The sequence below is a fragment of the Martes martes genome (genome assembly GCF_963455335.1).
Source record: "Martes martes genome assembly, chromosome: 12".
Taxonomy (NCBI): Eukaryota; Metazoa; Chordata; class Mammalia; order Carnivora; family Mustelidae; genus Martes; species Martes martes.
The window spans coordinates 14,042,439-14,065,844 of NC_137900.1; the positions used below are offsets into that span (position 1 = coordinate 14,042,439).

The 23,406-nt window shown below is 40.6% G+C and overlaps 1 protein-coding gene across 1 annotated transcript in view; it reads right to left on the reverse strand.

Moving 5' to 3' along the window:
• ALDH1A1 (aldehyde dehydrogenase 1 family member A1) overlaps positions 1-18,623 on the reverse strand; it is a 52,203-nt gene extending 33,580 nt beyond the window's left edge. Inside the window, exons 1-2 of the mRNA XM_080820711.1 lie at positions 18,472-18,623; positions 6,083-6,187 (exon numbers count right to left, since the gene is read on the reverse strand). Of these exons, the coding sequence (XP_080676837.1) occupies positions 6,083-6,187; positions 18,472-18,537 (171 nt within the window). The 5' untranslated portion in view covers positions 18,538-18,623. The remainder of the gene's footprint in view (positions 1-6,082; positions 6,188-18,471) is intronic.
• Positions 18,624-23,406: the final 4,783 nt, after the last annotated feature.

Genomic DNA, 23,406 nt, shown 5'->3' on the forward strand with positions numbered 1-23,406 from the left:
GATGAGTATATACAATAAAATAATGCGTTGTTATTCGCCCTTCCTGAGAAATGTGTATATAGTCATATTGGGGGTATTCAGTTAATCACATTGCTTATTTATATTTGGATATTGTTTTATGCCATAAGTTCTAACTTTTCCCAAGTTATACACAGACAGTGCTATTTGGGAAAAAAAACCCACAAGATTCGGAAATTGCCAGTATGATCTATGGATACCGCAACTTATAAAATATATGCTGCTGTGTGTTTAAACAGGTCTGTGTGACAGAGCTTTCATCTGGATCCTTCTGCTCAGTGTTCTGCCGTCAGCCTTAGCCAGATACAGTTTATCAGAGCCATCCCGGCCTCTCAAAGGGAGGGAGAAAAATGGCTTCAAGACATCTAACTCTGCCGTACGGAAAACACATTGAGATAAGGACTTTCTTACAGTTGTGTCCTTTGTACCATAATCCTCCTTTGCTCATAATCTATTTTATCTTGCAAGCACAGAAGTAGAGTAAGGATCGTTAACACATAGATTTGGAACAAATAACCCAGGTTTAAATTCTGGTTCCTCATCTATTAACTCTGTGAGTTCGGAGACATCCACCCACCCACCCATCCATCCATCTGTCCATCCATTCATCATCCCCCAATCCATCCAGCTAGTCCTCCATCCAAAAATTTGCTAAATACTCTACTGTAAATCTTGGGATCAGGCTACTAATGATCAAATCGGGAAGACAGGAGATTGTCCTTTTGAAAATTATATAAGGTAACACTGGAAACACATTTTCTCCGGGACAGTCATGACTCAGTGTTCATTAAGGGGTAGCAAGGGCTACCATAGTTGCGGCAAAACAGGCAAAACCACCTTAAAATAACTCTCAGCAGTTCTAGTATATTTTAATCTTTCCTTTCAGTTTTCTCTACCGTGTATTATTTTAGGCTGCTATTATCTAATCGTTGCTTGCCTTCTCAAGCCATTCTCTTCTGTGTCCCCCAGCTGTCTTGCCCATGGCCACCAGGCTAATCTTCCTCATGCAATTTTATGTCACCACTTTCCCTATCAAATATTTGCAACTCCCTTTGTCTACGGTCCTCAGGCCAGACTCTTCTTTCTGATTTTCAAGACCCAACATTTTTGGGCCCCACCTCACCTTTCCAAACTTGTGTTCACATTTTTTTTTCTACTCCATCTGGCCCAACTGCTTCTCACCTTTGCTCCTGAAATTCTCCTTGCCAAGAATGTTCTACCAGCACAACTCTATTTTCAAAATGTGACATACCCTTTAAGACCAAATATCACAACCTACTTAAACCCTTGTCAGTCTAATCCAGCCTGATGTTAGTTACCAGGAAGAACTTACAAAGCTCCAGGCACTCAACGAAGCCTTCCGTAACTCTGCAGTTACTACGACAGTTCAACACCATGGACTTTGTTTTACGGGACATGAAACCCAGCATGAAATCTATCAACCAAAATTTGATCCCACATCTGGCTCCCAAATCCGGTTTTACAGCTCTGCAAGACATCCTGATGGTGATCTTTGCGATGAATATTTATTGGTCTCTGTATTAAAAGCTATAATATTCCTTATTATTCTGGGCCTACAACAGGCAGTTAATAAATATTTAACAATTTAATTACCAGCCTTTTAAACTCATCATGTTACATTGATTTTATGGAAGAGTGCTCCTGATATAAATAATTTGCTTATATTGACATTCACACCATAAATCATATTTTAACTGATTCTATTACATAAGAAAGCTTTTGCACTAACCATAGTAAGCATAAGGGTTTTTTTTATTGTTATTTTTAAAATTCTACAAGTAGTATTTTACTACAGGACTAACATCTCCAAGGACATAGTTTTTCAATTCACCGGAAAACAATTTGGTGTATTAACTCAGATTTGCCACCACCAATAACACTTTTGCCTTAGAGGGGTTTAAATGTTCCTTTTTTTTTTTTAAGTTTGGATGATGAAATATCAAAAGACCTCTTAAACACAGTTGAGGAAGGACAAACTTCTCTATCGCTCCCAGGCTGCCCATTTCCATATTAGATCCATTCCAATTTGGAGAAAATAGTCATCAGACCAGTTTTACTTTTACACCTGTCACAAGCACTTACTTTAATGGACATTTATTTTTATCCCCACCAATTATTTGTTAGGTCATGCTCAGTATTAAAAGCAGTTTTCAGGATTAGTCAATATAGCCTAAAAGAGGCACTGAAGTGAAAAGAAAACAGTTCCCACCCACATCTGTGCTTCGCTTTGTAACCTCCATTCATTCTCGCTCCTCCTCCTTTCTTCATAACACCATGGAAAGGCGGTATATAGCCCATTGTTAGCTCCATTCTACTCATAAATTAAATCCCTAAAACCTCTTGGCTCATTATCTCAAGAGTCAGTTCCAGAATATTAGGTTTACAGTGACTGTGTAATTTACTCGATTTGTACCTTTCACTAAGCACTGTTAGGAGTTCACGCACATTTGTCAGCAAAATTGTGAGACGAGCAATCATTATTTAAAAGCAAACGTCAGTAGATTACTCCAGAAGAGAACGGGATCACAAGAATGTTGAATGTGAAGCAAACAGCAGGTTACCCTGAACAGTTTATACCATAAACAACTGAACTCAAGTGATCCAGTATCTAGCAGCTCGGTTAGCGTTGTGACCCGATTTGAAGCTTTGCTGGGTGTTAGTGAGTGCTCCTGATCTACATTCGCGCAGACAATACTGCTCTGCTCTGAGCGGGAGTGATTACCGATAAGCCCACAGCAAACAGATGACAGATATTTCTAAAGCTTCAGGTCTGCTCCTCAGGTCCCCCTCACTGCACTTTAGGAAGAAGGCAAATCCCATCACCAACGATGCAAGAAAAGTCCTCGGAGATCTTGACAAGGTTGCAGCTGGAACTCCAGACACAGATTTGTCTTCCTGATGAAACGAAAGCTGCAAGCCAGTGGCAAAGAGAGACGTCCAAAGCACCAGGGCCAAAGCATCAAGAATACTTGTTCTTTTGGTAATTGCCAACGCAACCATGTCTGCAGTCTTACTCCTAAGCAGCACTTCTATCTCTGGAGAGAAGGAGCGGGCAGCAGTCAGGGGCTCAGACTTAGTTCGCCCTGCCCTTTATTGTTTCCCCTCCCCACCCCGGGTTGCCAGAGCCACTCAGCCAACGAGAAGGACATTGGCTGTAACGTGGGGCTGTAACGTGGGGCTGTAACGTGGGGCTGTAACGTAGTGTTGGGTAGATCTCCGGAAGTCTCTGGCAAAGTCATTTCTCTGCTGAATAGAAGAATACGTGTTTCTCTTCTTTCTAGGAATGGCCCAAAGCACATAGGCTTCTGGGTCTCCTAAGACACGTTGCCAGGGATCATCAGTACGTCTCTGCTCAAGTCTGGTCTTGTAACATTTCACAGGGGTGCACAGAGATTGTTACGGTGCAGGTTCTCCCTCCAACGTTCTTACTTATTAAAGTCCATGCCCCTTATGAAATGCAATCATAATTTAATGGTTTAATAACTTCATTCAGTAGTACTCAGAGTATATTCCCCCATCTCCACGCCAATCAGCAACAGCAGCATCCCCTGAGAATTTGTCAGAAATGCAAATGTTCAGGCCCCACCAGAGAATTACTGAAACAAACTCTACGGGTGGGTGGGGCCCAGCACCCCGTGTTTCAACAAGCCTTCCAGGGAATTTGGTTGCAGGCGAAACTGTGAGAAACACTGCCTTAGTCAGCAGATAATTTAGCACTGGATTCCTAAGATGAGGGGTGTGAGAGTGTGTGTGTGTGTGTGGGGGGGGTGGTATATGGAAACTCAGAGCTTAATGGAGGAGTTTTACATATTACTTATGTAATTTCATTTATCCATTACCTGTAGCATGTAAGACACTGAAAGTATAATGGTAAAAGGTAATGTGGACCTTTACAAGAAGCCTGGTGTCTCAGACAAACCAACCGATACCCATGCAACACGGGGGTTATCATCTAGGTATGTATGATGTTCTGTACTGGCACAGTTGACAGTAATTCTACCTGGGAAATTTGGGGGGGGGCTTTAGAGAAGTATAAAACCCTACAATGACTGGGCTTTGTCATATCCCTGGCACTGTTAAAACACTACATCCTTTTTTTTTTTTTTTTCAAGATTTTATTTCTTCATTTGAGAGAGAGAAAGAGCAAGAGCAGGGGGAGGGACACAGAGCAGCAGAGGAAGAAGGAGGCTCCCCACCGAGCAGGAAGCCTGACACAGGGCTGGATCCCAGGACTCTGGGATCACGCCCGAAGCCAAAGGCAGACGCCTAACCAACTGAGCCACCCAGGCGCCCCAACATCTTTTCTTACTTAACTTTCCCCGAGTTTTTCCTATGTCCCCATTACACAACAAGGAACCAAAGCTCAAAAAGAGGGTCAATAACATGTGAAACACGTGTGCTCTTTCTACAGCTAATGATTTGAACTAGGACCCGAGGATCGTACCTTGACCCTGGCAGTCACAGAGGCCCTGAGCGGTGTGCACTATTTGGACCGTGATTCTGGACACAGGAAAGGTGAAATTCCTATGTTGATGGGGTGGCCTGAGACGGCTTTCTGGCCTTTTCTCCAGAGGCTAGTGAGAAACGCATGAAGAATTTATGCACAGATCAACTCTGGTGTGTACAGAAAGTGAAATCTCAGAGTGGTGACCTGTGTTCTCCATTCTATTCTGCATCTACTTCTCAAGCTGTCGACCCCTCTGGTTAAACTCTGAACTCTTGCTCCTTGAGGCACAGATCTTACGTCTTCTGATAATATGGCCACCTGAATCCAGGGGCTTCTCTAAACCTAAATGAGCCCCGGAGGCCTAGGCTATCTTAGAATAAATCTACAAGGCTCAATGCCTTCAATTAGGGATCTCATCACGTGGGGAGAAGGCAGTGAAAGAATGGGAACTGGGCAGGAACATGGGACTGAACCTTGGGTCACAAATAGTATTATCCTTGGGTCGACATCCGGACTTCATCTTTCAATGGTCTTTTTACGTACCCAAACAACTTATTTTTTAATACCTTATAGGACAGAGATTTCAAGCCTGATAATATTTGGACAACTAGAGACTGAGAAACACATTCACATTTTAAGGTACGTGCTCAGAGGAAGAACAGGAAGGCTTTTGTCTCCTCACTTCCCAGGCTATTTAGTGTTTCACTTTTATAATAATCACAAGGTAAGGCAACCCTGCCGGTCACAGACTCTGGGGTCAGAAGGATAGCATTTGACTACTTACTTCATTATTATTATTGTTTTTTTGATTTTTAAAATTTCATTATTTATTAGCAATGTTCCCTAAAGTAAATTAGTCAACCTGTCCATTCTGCTATTTTGTTATCATTGGTGAAAACAGTTACAAATAGAAGCTTTCCCACTGGGATGCTTGAGGGTTAAATTAACATTAAGAATTAAAAAATAATGGTGATATAAGTTGGTTTTTGTTGTAGTCGGCATGATGATTAGCTGGAAAACAACAATACCTTCAATTCATGGTTTAATTTCTGTGGTTTTAAGATTCAGTTTTTCAAGGTACCAATTTAATGTTCACTCAATGATATTTTTTTGCATTTTATTTTATTTTTATTTTTTAAATTTAATTTTATTGTTTCAGTGTTGCAAGATTCATTGTTTACGCACCACACCATTCAATGATTTTTAAGGATATAATGTGGGCAATATATTGTTTCAAACGTTCTATCTTGTTTCCTTTCATTTCATCTTGCAACTTAAAAGAAGAACAATTTTATATAAGGGATTTCTCTGCTTTATAAATCTATGACTAATTGTATGTAGTCTTTTTATACAATACACCCAAATACTGAAGAACAAGTAAGGAGAAATAGCAAGAAAAAAAATCAGCACCGCACCTGGAACCATGGGCTCCTCATCACCACATGGCTACTGGGCACCCTCGATGCACAAAGAACAATTTCCCAGACGGCTCCAGAAAGGGTATTTTCATGACCTGTTTACTTCAGGTTGTGGTGGGATTAGAAGCTCAGCATGGTGGGAAACAAAGAAAGCTAGCATAAGGGCTGGGAAACCCACCTTATCTCCTTCTTCTACTTCACAGAGTTTCTCCTCGGTTGCAGGATTGAAGACAGGAAATTTCTTGCCACTCACTGAATTATGCCACTCATTGTTTATGAAAATCTGTAGAGAGGGACAGAAAGGAGGTAAACAAACCTTTAAATAGGCAACAAATTCGAGAAATTCTTTTATAAACTTAGAGCATTATAAAATGCCTATGTGAGGCCAATTTAAAACCCTCACACACCTCTCCCTGACGCTGCAAGGAATTTTTGGCTGTTTGAGATATTTTACACAGCACATACACCTGCGTGTGTTAAGCGCACATGCACATATTAAAATAAGGTAATACTTTGAAATGACACTGAGGTACGAGGTTATTTCAACCCTGAAAAATACAAACTGGAGAAAACCATCTAGAAAAAGTGCTTTTATCTGAGTTTGAGGCAAGACCAGAGGCTTTGGTGGCTTTAATCTTCATTAATCTTAATTTTTCCCTTTAGATTCTGAACGTCCTCCTGTTGGGCTGCTGGTGATTCGGTTGCGTAAGTGACTGTTTCCTGATGCTTTATTTTACTATTTTAAAGGTAGTGTGGAGGGCGGTTTTAAAAGAAATTTGCTTGGAAAAAAAAAAATTGGCTAGTGATATGTTTTTACTGGCTGTTTCCAGGCATAAGGGTTTTATTCTTTTAAAGAGTCATCTAATGATTTATTTGTCCTCAGATTAAATCAGGTACTAGATTTCTTAATGATATCTAAGAGACAGAGGGGTCTAGAAACATGGGATTTCGTTCTGTGTATAAACAAACAGAAATACTTAAACGTGTTAGTATGTTGTTTAAAAAGTCCCGAATTTCAACTTTTGCTTCCTTTAACTGCTCCTACACTGTGCAGCCTACTAGGGCTTTGAGTTGTCATTCATTCAACTTTTACTGCAGTAAAAATATTTTACAAAGTCTAATTAAGAAGTACTGCTTTTGCAGTAAAGAAAATTATGTTTTGCTTCTGGTAGAAGCTAGAATTTCTTCCCCCTCCTGTTATTTCATTATTTCTTGTTTACTCTCCTTTTTCTTACTTATTTTTGAACTATAAATATTACCATAAATATGCTATTGAATTTTATGTATTACCATTTTCTGTTGGATTTGTTGTTACACTGTGAATTAGTTGATGTAATTGTGAATCACAGGTAGTTGACAAGTGAAGGGGGACATCTGCCCTGCATTTTTTTTTACATTTATCTTAATTCAGACACCTCCCCTTACTTGATACTTAAAGATAAATTATTAATAGGCCACTGAGGGACAAAGTATTGAAACATGGTCCCCCTCCCCCACCAAGGTTTAAATTTGTTGCTATACTAAACAACAGTTGGCTATTAAAAGTTCCCCAGTGGCGGCTAGCAAGATTATACATTTTTAGTTTAATCACTTTTATTATGCATATTTGAAATAACAAGTCTTTAAATTAACCTGTGAGTTTATACTAACTCAGCTATCCCATTGAATAGTGTCCATAAATATCCAGAGCTAAATATCTAGTTACATTCATAAATCTGTATTGCCCTTGATCCCTAAATGCTTAAGTAGAATTAATTCTATATTCTGTCATTTACAATATTACTTAGACAGACAGCCTGTTCTCCAAAATAGTTCCCTGCTCTGCTAAACTTCAATCACCAAACTTGTCACTTTTTAAAAAAGTCATTTTTAAAATATGTGCCCTCTCTCCTAGGCTGTAAGCTTGGTAAGATAAGGTCAAGGACAATGTTTGTCTGGCTCTCTGGTTTATCCTCAGTGTCCCGCACAGTCCCAGCCCTCAAGTGATTTTCAGCTCCGTCATGAATTCTTGAATAAATAACTTAAAACCGAATCAAAGAACCTACAAATCCAGTAGCTACCCATGGGTAAGATCTATAATGTTCTGCACATGGACACACTATGATATTTGTGATTTGCTGAAAAAAAAGAAAAACAAAATAAAAACAAAGGGAAGGATAAGCCTTCTTATTTGCCTATTCACACCGATACAGTTACTCGTGCGTCCAAACAGCATCAAGCCAGTATTCAGAGGAGCTCACAAAATTATAGTGCTAGCCGGGAATCGAGAGGAAGAAGATGGGAGCGTGAGTAAATAAAGGGGAGGGGGTGCAGAGCCGCTGAGATGAGGAGACTAGATGTCCAAGGACACATATGTGGGGGTGTGGGAAAGGATAATGGGATACAGATGAAAACCGTACAATTCCTATTGTCTTTCAAGAAAAACGTGTTGGCATCTGAGTTCAACTTGAAGAAAGATAAATTCAGATTAAAATACTGACTTGCTCAACGTCTCTTAGGGTGAATCAGCATTCCAGCTCTCGCAAACACATTGGGCAGAATCCTATAATTAGGCTTGAGGCAAGTGTTTTCCTTTATGCGTCTCTAGCCCTTCCTTTTTTATGCTTTCTTCCCAAAGGTTGGCTGCAAAATATCTGAATCAACATGTTCCAAACACAGTTCACGGTCGTCTCAGCTTTATGCTGCTCTTGACCCCAGACTACAGTTCTATAGTTTGCACATTCTCTCCCTCCCTCCCTCTCTCTCTCTCTCTCTCTCTCTCACACACACACATACATACACACACTTTCCCTCTCCTGTTAATGATACACGCAATCCCTAGTCATCGTTTGGTATCATGCTCTTCTATACTATCATACACACACACACACACACACACACACAGAAACCAACAAAACAAAAAACAAACACAAAAAACTCCCTGTTCTTCCTCTGTTTAATTGAAATTTAACCCCCCCCACTCCCCACTATCATAATCTTCCTAAGCCAACCCAATGCACATTTTGGCCGCTCCTCAGAACACTTAGGTGGTTCTCCTAAGCATACGGGGCCCCATCGTGCTTTTCCAAATTTTATTTTATTTCTTCAGTTCAGCTTCTACTTTGGCCTTATTCTTCTGTCTCCAACACCATGTCCTTCTGCTCCACACCTTTATTCATGCTGTTCCTCAGACTGGAGTTTCACTATTTTCTTCTACTCATTCTTGAAGTCTTGCTTCAAGTGTCACCTCCTTGTGAAGATTTCACTAGTCGGTCCAATTGGATTTAACCTTTTATTTCCCCTCTCCTTCCTGAAACAGCCTTTTGTATCTTGCTATTAAATTACTTACTATGTTCTGCCAAATAGTCAATACTTGAGACATCCGGAAGATACTGTGGGGAAGTATGAGAGAGTGAGCCCCTGCCCTCAAGGGGCTCATAATCCAAGGAGAGAGTGTATTCACATCAAGATTGGCCCGTAAAGAATTGAAGGTTGTTTGTAGGGTAAAAACCAAAGCAGTGCTTTTCATCAGGACAGAGTGGAACCCACGGAAGGGCAGGCAATGGGCCAGAAGAATGCAGCCTTGAAGGATGGTATTGGATTGATGGAGAAAGAAAACAAGCAGAGGAAGGGAATGCTCTTGGGATACATAAAACACAGGGAAGAGATGAGCCCCACACAGAGAGTTTATGGAAACAAGTCATAGATCAGTTTTGACGATGGAAAGGAGGCCAGTTCGTGGTGAATCTCGATCCTCAGACTGGGATGGTTGGGCTCTATTCTGGATGTGGTAAGGGCATGACAGGATCGAATGGATGTTTGAGGGATGTTGATGTGAATGTACCCAAAATGGATTTGAAGTAGAGCGACCAGAATCCCGGGAGATCAGCCGGGAGACGATCTTCACATTCCAGGCATGTGTTCGTTCATAAGGCTTGAGAGTGGATGGAGTGAGAGGGCAGTAGAGGCTGCAGTTCACAAAATGTATGCGTTCTCCCCTCTACAGAAGCCTTTCAGCATAACAATAGAACATGGCGTAGTGACCAAGGTGGTGGTGAGGGCCAAGCACCACACCTTCCTTTTCTTCCCTTAGCTGTGGAAAAGTGCTTTGGTAAGAACTACCTTAATGATCTTTTTTTCTGTTTTAATTTTGTGGGCTTTACATCTGACATTTGCCTTTCAGCTAACTGTGTGACCAAACATTTATGAATAATCATTCTTCCTGTTATATAAAATGGTTATGTGAAGAAGTGTAGGCTAATGGATGTTTGGTATAATCATTATGAAACCTATTTGAGGCCTGTTGAAATGATCTATCATGGTAACAACCTCATTTTCCATTTGCTGTTTGTCTTTAGCAACTTTAGGGGGAAAGGGATCATCCCATAGAAGTAAAAAAAAAAAAATCTTGGGTTCCATTTAACTACTATATGAACTACATTCTACTTATGAGTTTCACAGTCAGGATACTTTTGAATAATATATGTACACTGGACCTCAGCTTAAAGTTCATAATATTGATTGGGAATTATAGATTCCTATGCATGCTCTTAGATGTCATGTGCTTCTTATTGGGGGAAACAATCAATGGGAGTGTTGAGGAAACTTAAAAATTGATTTTTTACTCTTTAAATTTTAGATATGCCAGCTTTAAGGGACACATTGTGACCTTTGATTTAAAAAGAAAAAAAGGCAATTTCCTGACTGTAGTTTAATGTCCAAGAATAAGTCATAATTTTAAGGGGGGGAACCTTTCCAGAATAAAAATGATTATGTCTTTATGTGATTGGCATAAAGCCACAATTCTAAATAAATAAGCCCTTTCCTCAAAATATTTCTGGTTTGGATCAAGCTGAATTTAACTAATAGGCAAAATAAAACCTATTAGCTTTGCCTGTTGGTATAAGATTTCGGAACATGTTGGCTTAAAGGAGAGAGAGCCCGTGACTCCCTCCAGTAGATACTCAGGGTGCCCCAAATTCACATCATCTCTTTGGGGCTGCAACAGGACCAGTGGCTCTAGCTCATATAAGGGAAACTGGTGCTTTCTTGGTGGCACAGAGATATTTTAACATCACATTTTCAGTGCATGGAGGATTTGTTTTAAGATATGCCAAGGGGGAGGAAGGTGACGGAATTCCCCATATTACGTCTCCTGTGTGAATTTTCAGACATGAGATCCTGGGTCACAGCATGTGGAGTGATGGGTGCTGTAAATGGACAAGAAGGGACGTGTGCTGTAAACATGTAAAACATGCATCAGGCACTCAAGAGTACCAAAGACTTTGTGGGAGGGGCTTAGAGAACAAGATGGGGGATGAATAATGAGATGCTGAACTAAAGTCAGGGAGAGGTGTTAAACGTTTAAGAATCAAAGCTAGATCTCTGGCAACTCCGTTCATCCCAAACCCTGAGGCAGTAAAGCAAAATGTTGAGACCGAAAGTAAAAAAAAAAAAAAAAAAAATCTAAAAGGAAATTAAGGAGGAAATAACAGATGGGAGGAAAATATTTAACTTGACCCAAAGGAATGAAAACAAAATGAGAGGGACCAAAACAAAAGTGGGAGAAATAAAATTTTCCTTTCATTTCTGTTTTATATTATAGTCTGACTTTAGTAACATGAATGTATACTCTTTTTTTCTTATTATTCAGAAAACCCTCAGCTCTTTCAACTAGGGAAAATAAAGATGCTAAGGCATGTCTGTTTGGAGCCACATCTTCACTATATCCCACTGATGACAAAAATACTTGTCAAGGATCTCTTATGTCATGCATACCCTGCATCAAAGAGGTAAGATGTAGAGGCCCCAGAAAGTTCTGCATATTTAGTGGCAAATAGCATAATTCAGTTATTTGTTGTATTATTTCAATTTCTTATTAGGTATCAGGAAAACAGTGGAAATAGTCACATGATGGGACCTGGGTGAGGAGTGGGTAGTTGTTCAGGCAAAGTTTAGCAATCTGTGATATTTGTCCAGATTCCTAGGAAACAAATTTCCATGAACAATTTCAACATTACAACAAAGTCAGGAGGTATGGATATGATGATATGTAATCAGAAACTCAAATATGAAAAACACTACATCCCTTGCAAACAACAGTTGTGGGAGGTTTGGATACACACATGCACTCGAAACATAACAGTGTTCTGGAATCTGGGTTCACACAAATATCCACTTCTCTGATTTGTCGATGAGTAGTGGTTTTAATTATGAAGCAACTATTGCTCCTGTTCTTTTGAACATGGCTCTATGCTGCTACTTAAATATAGGAAATGTATAAGGTATTTGGCCACAATTATAAGAGTGTCATGAAAACCCAAACCATCACCACCACTGCCACCCCAAGCCAGGTAATTGCTACTCTGAGACCAGTGTATCACCATTTATCAAGGTCTGTACTCCCATGAGGTTTCCTCTATGTAGACGTGTACTACATCATTCTACAGATTACACATGCCATTTCAGAAGCATTACCTTAACTTTTGGTTCAGTTCCTCTTCAAAGGAGCTGTTTCCCATAAACCCTAAGAGTTTTCCCACCCAGTCCTCTCATTCTGGCAGGCAGTTAATGACGAATTCAGTAGGTGAAGTCCAGTGTAGAGAAATCATGTGAACGCTTGGAGTAGTGAGACTCCTGATGAAATTGAGCTAATAGGATCTCTAGAGCATGGGTTATTTACTTTAGGATTGCTATTGATTAGGTTCCTTGAGGCAGGCAGGTGCCAGAGAACAAAAGAATCTGCCAAGACACCAGTCCTTGGAGATGAGCTAAAACATTGCATTTGTAGTGAAGGGTTACCTCTCAGGAAAAAATTCAGTGGTTGGTCCCAACATCGGTTTGCGGCCACCATCTGGTTCCTGTTGGACTCAGGCACTCTCCGAAGGGAATGGTAAGTGAATCTGATCTGGCTGGGTGGTAATGGGTTTCTGAGAAAAGGAGGAAGTCTGGCCCCTAAGCAACGAGATAGTGGTCATTGCCAGTGAAAATGTGAGGTTGGCCCTAAACTACTGGACCTTTGCTGCTGGTCAACAGACCACCCTTGGAGGGGCATCAGCAGAATCTGGAAGTCTGTTAGACATTCAGAATCTGGTACTTCACCTCAGGCCAAGAGAATCAGAATTTGCATTTCAACCAGAACCCTTCCTGATTCACATGCATATTCAAATTAGGAAAGTGCTTCTCTAGAGTATCTTCTCTCTGTTGGACCATCTGCCTGGGGATCTAGTGCCCAGATCATACCTCTTTTCTCATCATCCAAATTTCAACTCTCTCAATCAGAGTAAGGGATGAACAATACAAAGGAAGCAATAGGTATGAAATCACTTGTTACAGACAATCCGGTAGGATTCGACTACCACCACCGTGTTTAGTATGCACCTCCTAAGGGCTGTGGGACCTGGAGCAAATCACCTAACATCTCTGAATTCAGGTTCCTCAGCTTTAAAATGAGACACTACTAACATGTTCTAACTCTCTTCCAGTGGCTCATTATGAGCCTCAGATGAGATCAGTAGATGAAAGCAGTTTTAAACTATGGCAAGCGTTGCAAGTATTCATTCCAGTACATTGGGAGTGGAATAATTTGAGAACTGTAGGAGTCATCTTGGGCAGGAGAGGGTTAAAAAGAGCCTGCACCAAGGGCCTAATAAGCACTGGGCGTTTTCCACAAATTACTTCACTTAATTCTCAGGCCACTTTCCCAGGTAGTTATTATTATTCCCAATTTACAGACAGGGGAACTGAAACTCAAGGAGATTAGAAGCTTGGCCAAGGTCATAGCATTAAATAAGTAGAAGAGCTGGAACTCGAAGCCTGGTTTGTCTTGTTAAGCCACCGTACCTCCCAGCCATCCAGCTCTTTGTTCATGTGCTTCCAAACCAAAAGCAAACAAAATACTGCTTCAGTCAGAAGAGAGTTAAAATTGTTTCCCGAATGAAAGCAGTGCCTCGGCACAACCGGCTTGGTTTTGGGCGTAAGTCCTGCCTTGTTTGAAGCACCCCTTGGTGTGGTTTCCCTCTTACAAAATCCACCAGCAAGTATGGCCACAGCCTTTATCTCCAGCCTCCCCTGGTCTGTCTTTCGCCTCTCTCACTTTACGACAGCCGGGGCAACTTTACGACACTCGACACTCGTGGCAGCCCTCTGGATAATTCTGTGAACACAGCAGGCTCTTGCCTACAAACATTTTTGCATGTGCCGTTACCTTGGATATTTGTCTCCCCGCCCCTTCTCAGCTCTCCAGGGTCACTTTGTGCTCTGCATCCTTCAGGCTCCCCTTAAATGTCCCTTTCTTAAAGAAACCTTCCCTAAAAGCTCATGGAAAGAAAGCTCTTCCCCCTCATTTCTCAGCTTTCAGTTGTCCTCTCTTTAGCATTTATCGTAATTTATGATTCAAGTATGCACATACTTGCTTGTTTTCTTCACCTTCCAGGGACATAAGCTCCCTAAACCCTATTAGCCTTCTTCTACCATAAGACCAAGCACAGTGTGGTTATTCAGTGACTTGTTAACTATAGGGAAGGAAAAACAGGAGATGGGAGTGAAGAGAATGGGGTAGTGGGAAATGTATGTGGCCTGAATTTGTTTGCTGTAAGAATCTAAAACGGCGATAATGGTGCCTAGTGCACAGTATGCCATGATTCATCATTTTTCCCTATCAAAAAGATATCTTTAACAGCAATGTATTAAACAACCTTATCAGAAATCTAGGAAAGGAATCTCTTACTCCAACCAAAAGTTACTCTGTAGGAATTGAGAAAACATAGTTCCCATAGAAATGGCACACCTATTTCCAAATCCTCTACGCCACTGCCTCTCCCAGCCCAAACCCCACCTTTTCAATCAAACCAGAATGTCTGTTTGCTTCCAGCCTTCCTTATTGTTCTCCTCTTTTTCTAAGTTGGCCACCAACTTCCTCCTGTTGGCCTGGGAACAGCTGAGTGGCAGCTGGAAAGCCTCATGGTCATGTCCCCTCCAGGAATCAGGAATGGACAAATGAGAGTCAGAATAAAGGAGGACAGAATAAGATTCCAGGAAGTCCACATCCCCATGTAACAACATTGATCTTAGACAAGCCACTTGGTGTGAGAGTTCAGACTGCCCCCGTTCGAAGTCTAGTTTTGTCACTCTCTAGCTGTATGATTTAAGGCAAGTTACTTAGCCACTCTGGTTCCTCAGTCTCCTCATCTATAAAACAGGAGGAGGAAACTCCCCATAGGGTTATCATGAGAAGTAAATAGAGTCATTGCTAAAGAGGAAACACAATGAATTTTAGCTATAATTATTTCCTGAGTGTATGGGCCTGAGTCTGTCAGTTTATGTAATGTCATTAGCATATGAAAATCTTTTCTAGTAGGAACATCTTATTGTTCAATGAGTTAAGTTTAGGAATTAAGTTAAATATGTTGGGGTTTTAATCCTGTCTGAGAAAGCTTGTCTTCTTGAATTTTCTGTTTTGTTTTTTTTTTAATTAAGGTAAAAAACAAAACAAAACAAAACAAAAAAACTGTTGTAAAGGGGGAATGGAAAACAAAGTTACTGAGTCGTTTAAGATAAAATTTTTGATCCCTGAAATCCTGGATAAACTCTCAGAACTTCACACCAATGAAATCCTTGTCAGGTGGGGCACGACTGTGCAAGAAAGAATGGCAGGAAAACTAGAAGAAAAGAACGAGATGAGAGGAACACTCATGAGGAACACTCATGAGGAGATAGGTCTTGGAAAGAGGATTAAAAGAGGATTCTGGAAAATTGGAAAGAATTCAGAAAAATAAACAGGACCAGGGCAGCCAATGTTAATCAATCACTTCCCATGTGCCATGCACGATTTCAAATGGTTTATATGCATTAAACTCATTTAATGCTTTCATCCACCTTGGGAAATTAGGACCTTTATTATTCCCATTTTATACATAAGGAAACCAAGGCAGAGGTAATGTAGTTTGCCCAGTGATCACATAAGTTTTGAAGAAGCTCTTCATTTAAAGGCTCAGTAAAATGGATGGGCTGGCAGATGCGGGATTCATTTAGAGCTGGGAAGGGGGAAAACAAGCCTAGAAATGGGATCCAAGTTTATGTGGATTTATAACGATGTTATTGAGGTTTTAAATCCTAAAAATGTTTGTATCATTTTAGAAACTATTTCTTAACCTTAATCTCTGTTTTATCCACCCAACAACAATAAAAACATAATCAGACTGTACTAGAGAATAAGTCATAAAAGATATGTAACAATGACTTCTTTTGTTTGAGTGAAAAGCAGTCTCAAATTTGAGAGCATGTAGTTCTACCACAGCTGTAGTAATTTTTTGTTATCAACACTGCTTGGCTCTTCCCTCCTCCTTGCCCCCACGACCAATATATTTCTAGTGGTAATAACGAAGGACATTAGCATAGTAAGAGAAAAATAATAGAGTTTAGGGGCCGGCCATAGAAGAGAATTCCACAGACACTATAAAATCCTTGCTTACTTGGTTTGCAACCAGGAAACTTAGTGAATAACTGTCATTTTTCCAACCCCTTTTGCAAGTGCAAATCCAATACAATTCTTCAGTGGGGCATAGTAAAAAGCAAATGCAAAGGCATTTGAAAAAGCTCACCCATTTAGATTTAATTACATACATAACTGGTGTCCTCCCAAGTGTGAAAACGCTGTAACCAATAAATCAGACAATAAAATGCTATCTGAGCAGAACAGATTTATAGAGATTCACTCACTTGCATTGGGTGTTTCTACCCCAAAAGTTCCTAAATGCAAAAGCAAATGGCTGCTTTTTGAATTGTGCCTTCTTTTCAACACTTAGGTCCATCATTTTCCTTAGAGGGGTGTTCTCGTCTAATGGCTTTGAAGTGAACAGCGGATTCCAATCTTGAAAACATCTCTCTGTGTTAAAGGATCACTAGATCTGTGTTTGTATGCTAGATTTTAAGGACCATCTCATTTGTTCATTACTGTTTCTTACATGCTCAATTTATAGCTACCAAATGAAGCATAATTTAGTAGAGAGAATACTTCACTTTAGAGCTTCCTCAAGATACACGTAGAAGACTGCAAACTTCTGCAAAGCCAAATTTTTTAAAATGTGACATTCAGACTACCACAATATCTTTCCAAGTAGTATTACAGAAAAAAAGAAAAGACTCTGTAGTAATAGTAATGAGATAATTTTCAGTCTTTGCCAATGATTGTGATGTTTATGAAATGCATTCTTAAATGTGCCTGCTTTAGATTGAAATATCTTGTGAATGACCAATTTGGAGTAAGAAAGTTGGGAAGACTGGAGTCTTGTCATCTTTTCAGGCAAACCTTTGCCAAGGGCAAACTGTTGGAGGGTATGGACTCATCACATTTTCCATGTTCTCATTTGGAATAAAATTAAATGAAAAAAAAAAGTTTTCCTTTTTAATAAAACCTCATAAAGATAATACCCTACTACACTTTATAGCTGCTGACCAACCATGTTAAAGGCACAATCTGATCTCTGCAGACACTTTCCTAAGGAAAAGAACCAGTCAGCTGAGCAACTTCCTCATTTGTTGTGCTTATGAAAATGAAAATATAACTGACCTTAGGATTTCAAAACCATCCATGGTTACAAGTAAGGGAGTAAATAAATACTAGCGGGGCTTTCACTTTATCATGAAATTATATTGCTCTTGATGTTTCATTGGCTAATTCAGAAGGCAAAATGGCTCTTCCTGAGATGGAAGGGGTCCTTTCTTACCTTGCTTTCTGCAGTGTACCATAAAACCAATTTTAAGTGATTTTGTTCAGATTGGTTTGTTTGCTTGTTTTATCTCTTTTCCTGGGAGTTCTAGACTCTGACAGGAAAGCAGGCATATAACAATGGGAAACAAAAGTTCAGGGATACTTTCGAACGGCTCAAATAGGATCCATTTCCTCGTTCTCCCTAGCTTGCGGATTTTTTTAGTCTGGATCTGGCTCCTGCTCTTGTTTCGCTAAATATTTATCAGTTAACAATTATGCATCTGCTCCAATGGCAACAAACTTGGCTGAAGAGAGAAGTAAGAATGCTTTCTTTGCCCCAAATAGTCTAAACAATGCAGGTCCATTTGGAGTTTTTGAAACAGGAGCTTTCGTCAAATTATCAGAGGTAAGTCCTTCAATTTTGACACTCACTAAACATATAGAAAAGCCATGTTACTTCAGCATGGGGTTTCTCTTTTTCTTAAAAAAAAAATCATTTCCTATTTCTTTGGCTCTTCCCAGTAAGCTTCTCTAGTAAGCACTTGCCTCTCTTCTCATATATGCTGAGCAATGCTGAAGTTAATAGAACTGCTTAGAAAAGTCCACTGAACCCTGGGGCAAGAACCCTTCACACAGAAGAGAATTCCTTTCACTTAGACATATTTTAAGAAATAAACTTATGAAACATTGCCTGATACGATTTAGAAATCATTATTTGATCAAGACACTAAGCCCAAACCTGCATTTTGCAAGCCTTTTATTTTTGTATTTGCAAAGGGCTCGTTGCCCAAGTTTACTCACATTGACCTTTTATGCTTTCAGCACATGTCGTTTTTATAAACCTGAGAGGCAAAGCAGCAAATATAAATTGTACTAACCTTCGTATATTTATATGTCAAATTGGTGAGTGGGACAGGTAAGTCTGGCATGCCTGAGGACGACATTTCTGGTTCAGCTCCTGGAACACAGGTGACAGGCTCAGCGATTTGGTTCTGATAGAGCACTTGGCTTTATTTGTTCCTTTTTATCTGCACGGGCTAAGGTCTATTTGCATACTGGACTATGATTGGATGAACGAACTCAGAGCGAAAAGAAAACGACACTACTTATTTGTAACACCTAGGGCAGGAAGCCCTTGACTTTAAACTTAAATCCTTAAGAAACCAGCTCTCCAGCATTTAGACTGCAGCTGGAGACAGGGCACTATTTGCAGACGAATTAATTTACAAAGCCGAAACCTGCGATAAGGATATGCAGGGCAGCTGCTCTGGCCACTAAGGCCAGTTATGATTTTTTGGCTTTTCAGGCTTTTTATGCCACTGTGAAACTTTCCTTGCTCTGACAGACTTGGACTCAGAGAATTTGAGGATTGAAAAAAAGAGTCTCAAAGGGCACTTGTTCTCAGCAGACGCTGGTGAGGAGAGGTCCCTGGCCAGGTGTCTTCAGGACAATGCTGTCAGCGAAATCAGCCCAGGTCCCAAAAAGCGGAGTGGGAAGAGAGTCCTTCTGGATAGACCCAAGTCAGCTTTACGAGATCCAACCAGTCAAGTGTATTATCAGTGGGTAAGCAGACCCACTGTGATTTCACAGGCTCTACATGATCATTATGTTACATGGGGGAATAGAAAAGTCGGCAGGATTTTTACAAATCTTGGAGTCCACTTTCACACACAGTCACCACAACAGCAAGATGGCAATATCGTCTGTTAAAACCATCTAAAACGAAACCAACCTAAGGTTTGGGAAGCTGGCTATATTTATCAATGACTGATACAGGCAATGGTGCAAAAAGATTTAAACAGGACCCTAAGGAATTCAATTTCTTAAAAATGAGTGTTTCAAGCTGGGATTGTTAAAAAAAGAATGTTTAGCTGTACTCCTCCCATGTTAAACACAAAACTTTATTGTATTGAAGCTGAACCAAAAGTTACAACAGGAACATGACAGAAAACTGTGGATACTCTTAATTCTGATTACTGAGAGTTAAGAACCACAATTATTTTTTCCCCCAGGGAAAATTGCCAGTTCCCCCCAATATGGGACTTAGGTAGGGAAATAAAGGTTCAGTGAATAGTTGTTCCAAATCAGACACAGTTTTTTTGGTCAGTTTTCCATTCTTACTTGGTTCCTCTTTCTACAGATAAAGAGAGACAGCAAGTAGCTTGCTTAAGATCACAGATCTAACAAGTGCAAAACCAGAATTTCATTTCCCAGGCGGGTTCCCTAAGTGACTAGTTGCCCTCACGGACACTTATGGTTACTAGCCCTTTCATTCACCTAAGAGTAGGGTCGGCAAACTTTGTTAAAGAGAAAATATTTTCTAGGCCAGATGGTTTCTGTTGTAACTTATTCGACTCTACATGAATGAAACAATAGACAATGGATACATTAAAGGGTATAGGTGCTTTCCAATAATATTTAATTTACAAAAACAGGAGGCAGCCCAGATCTGGCTCATGGGCCAGCCCCCAACTTCTAAGCCAGCCATCTCCAAGGACCGTGCCTCCCCTGCACCTCCTGCTTGAAGGCCAGGTAGAAACTTCGGTGTTCTTTCAACATTCTGCTCTCTTTCTCCATCCCTCCTTCTTTCTCTTGCTCTCCATTCCTTTCTTTTGGGAAAATCGAATTGTTTTGCCTTTTAGAAATGTGTTTTGAGTTAAATGCACAATTACACAACAGCTGTTATGTAACTTGCAGAGCGGAGTTCTGGCTGTGCCCAGACAGCTGGGTTTTGCTGCTGTCTCCCTCTTCCAGCTTCGCAGTTGTCCATGGATCCAAACACTGGTCCATTTCATGTCCCGACAGTGAAAGCGCAAAGCTTCCTGACACTCTCGGTGTGTTGCCTCACTACCTGCATGCTCTCACCCTTGACTCCGTTGCACTGAATAATGAATTACCTAAGAATATTTCCCTTTACAGCAGACATGAGCGAAGGGAGGTAAAAGGAACGGCTTGGGAAACAGGTTACCGTCCCTGCCCATTTAATTTCAACAAATATTTACCAAGTAGCTTTTTAAGGGTAAAACACAGTGATTAGATCAGGAGTTCTCCCACCTTAATCTTCCTTGAAGGGCAGGGTTTTTTTGTATTGTTTTGTTTTGGGGTTTTTTTTTTCTGCCCAGAAACCACAGAGCCTGAGGTCTCTATTTTTGAAGTCAGTGGTCATCCCGTCCCTAAAGCCTGTCTTGTGGGATAGCGTGTTCTCGGAAACAGTGGCATGGATGGAAGGCTTTACCTGACCACTCTGTCCCTCGCATGCCCCACATGACTTTGGTGAAAGCACAGGGCCAAAAGAAATCCACATCAAGACTGAGCCCAGGGATGGGTATTTTTATTGCGTTTTTGTATGTATGGACTTGAATTTGGGAGTGATAGACAAAAGATGTTTGATCTTCCAATCCTCTTTACGGGCAAGCTAAACTACACAGGCACACGCATGGGGACAGAGCAGTGGGAGAGAAAGAGAAGCATAATTGATTCTTCTCTTGCATCTAACTTCTTCCAGCCCTTTCTAGAAAGCTGTCATGATGCCAAGGAACACACAGACCATGACTTCGGCCATTGCTGAAACCACTATCTCCTTTTAAAAGGAATCTCTCTCCGGAGTTCCACGCAAGGTTCAGTCGCTGAAAAGATAATGGAGCCGATCCCATCCATTTCTATTTCTGTTGAAATAGAAGCCACTCAAATTTGTTAAAACAAGCATAATTATATGGTGAAATAAAAAGAGCTTCTTTTTACATTTCCTGATCTCAAAATCCAGGATCACTTTGTTGGAGCTAAATTTCTTTCGCTCAGCGATGTCCCTTCCCCATCTCTTCAGTGTTGCCGTAAGCATGGCTGGGTGAGTCTGCTGGCTGGTTAAGCCAGAGATGGAAAGATCCCTTTGCCTTTGATCACCACAATTTCTGCAGACACCGCATTGTTCTTGGGCACATTTGGGCTTTAACAATTTGGAAAAAGCTGGTCTTGCCTGGGGGACAGCATCTGTCCTTGGTTGGCATGCTGGCGTTAACAATGGAGGTGGAAGGCAGACTGTGAGCACCTGATCGTATGTGTTGTATGTGTATGTGTTGCTCATCTGCCATTCTTCTCCAATTAGCATTATCTCCTCACTCCTGATTTCTCCTGCTCTTCCCATACCCTATTGTTTCCTCTTCATTTTGTGTTACTAACGGTAGGGCAGATGCCCCTCTTCTCTGATATCAGTTAGTAAAGCCACTAAAACAAACAGTAGACAAAGGCCTCCATAAGATCATGATTTTAATTGAAACAGGTCTTTGCTAAACTTTACCCAAGACATTTCTTAGCACCGGGTCAGCTGCCAGAGTTTGGAATAACCTTACACAGCATTCACAGTGTGCTTGTTTCCTCAAAGTGGAGAGAGAAATTCAGGACACTAATGGCACTTTTGAGGCAATCTGAATGTAGGCGACTTTGAGAGTTTTAGGACATTTCCTGTATTGTTTTACGGTCGTCTTGGGCACAGATCATAGAGTAATGTGTTTAACCACTGGGAAGGTTGGGTGTTTGCTTAGCACTCAACTTTATGCATAGTTTTCATAGATACAGCCCTTCTTTTCCTCTTGATAAATGTGCAATTTACATAACATTTAATCCAATCCTGTAGTTGAAAGACTAGATTCACGTGCATGATCAGGTTTCGGAGCAGAGATTCTGTGAACAGTAAGCAGGGGAGGCTGTGTCCTAAACAGAGTGAATGCAGGAGTGGTCAAGGTCATGTTCTTGCTTTTTACTTTTTAAACATTTTTGAAAAATATTTTCAAGTCAAATACGCCATACAGAAAAAAACTGCAAAATTGGAAGCGTGCATCTCAATAAATAATCATAAAAGGAACAAAAGAAAATCACCACCACTTGGGTCAGAATAGGACAATATCGGCAACCCCCAAAGACCACGTTGTACCTCCTTCCCACCCTTATGCTCTTTTTCCTCACCCTAAATTGGGATATCACCCATATCCTAACTTCTAATGCCATACATTCTTTTTTAACCCTGATTTTTGAACTTGATGCAAGCAAATCATACAGACAGAATAATTTTAAAGGAAATCCAGGGGGCCTGGGTGGCTCAGTGGGTTAAAGCCTCTGCCTTCAGCTCAGGTCATGATCCCAGGGTCCTGGGATCGAGCCCCACATGGGCTCTCTGCTCAGCGGAGCCTGCTTCCTCCTCTCTCTCTCTGCCTGCCTCTCTGCCTGCTTGTGATCTCAGTCTGTCAAATAAATAAACAAAAAATCTTAAAAAAAAAAAAAAAAAAAAAGGAAATCCAGAGGTGGAAGTGAGTCTGACCGGTGAGTTAAATTGTGATCGTAGGTGAAAAAAGTTTCTCAGAGAGTGCTCTCACTTAAATATAGCCCCAATAAACATAATTAAGAATTGTGAAATATACAGCAATAGGTTGGCATTTCTATGAGAAGAAGGGTATTTTTTTCATGCTAGTCACAGTACTTGCTGAAGTCCAGAGAAATGGCCCTTTTCCTACAGTTTTGGTCAGAGCTCAATAGCACTTATGCATTATATCGAAATTTTTAAAAAATGTTCGAACCCATGGGGCACCTGGGTGGCTCAGAGGGTTAAGCCTCTGCCTTCAGCTTAGGTCATGGTCTCAGGGTCCTGCGATCAAGCCCCGCATCGGGCTCTCTGCTCAGTAGGGAGCCTGCTTCCCCCTCTCTGCCTGCTGCTCTGACTACTTGTGATCTCTCTCTCTCTCTCAGTCAAATAAATAAATAAAATCTTTTTTAAAAAAATGTTCAAACCCTTGTTTTAGTTGTTCTACTTCTAGAAATTCATT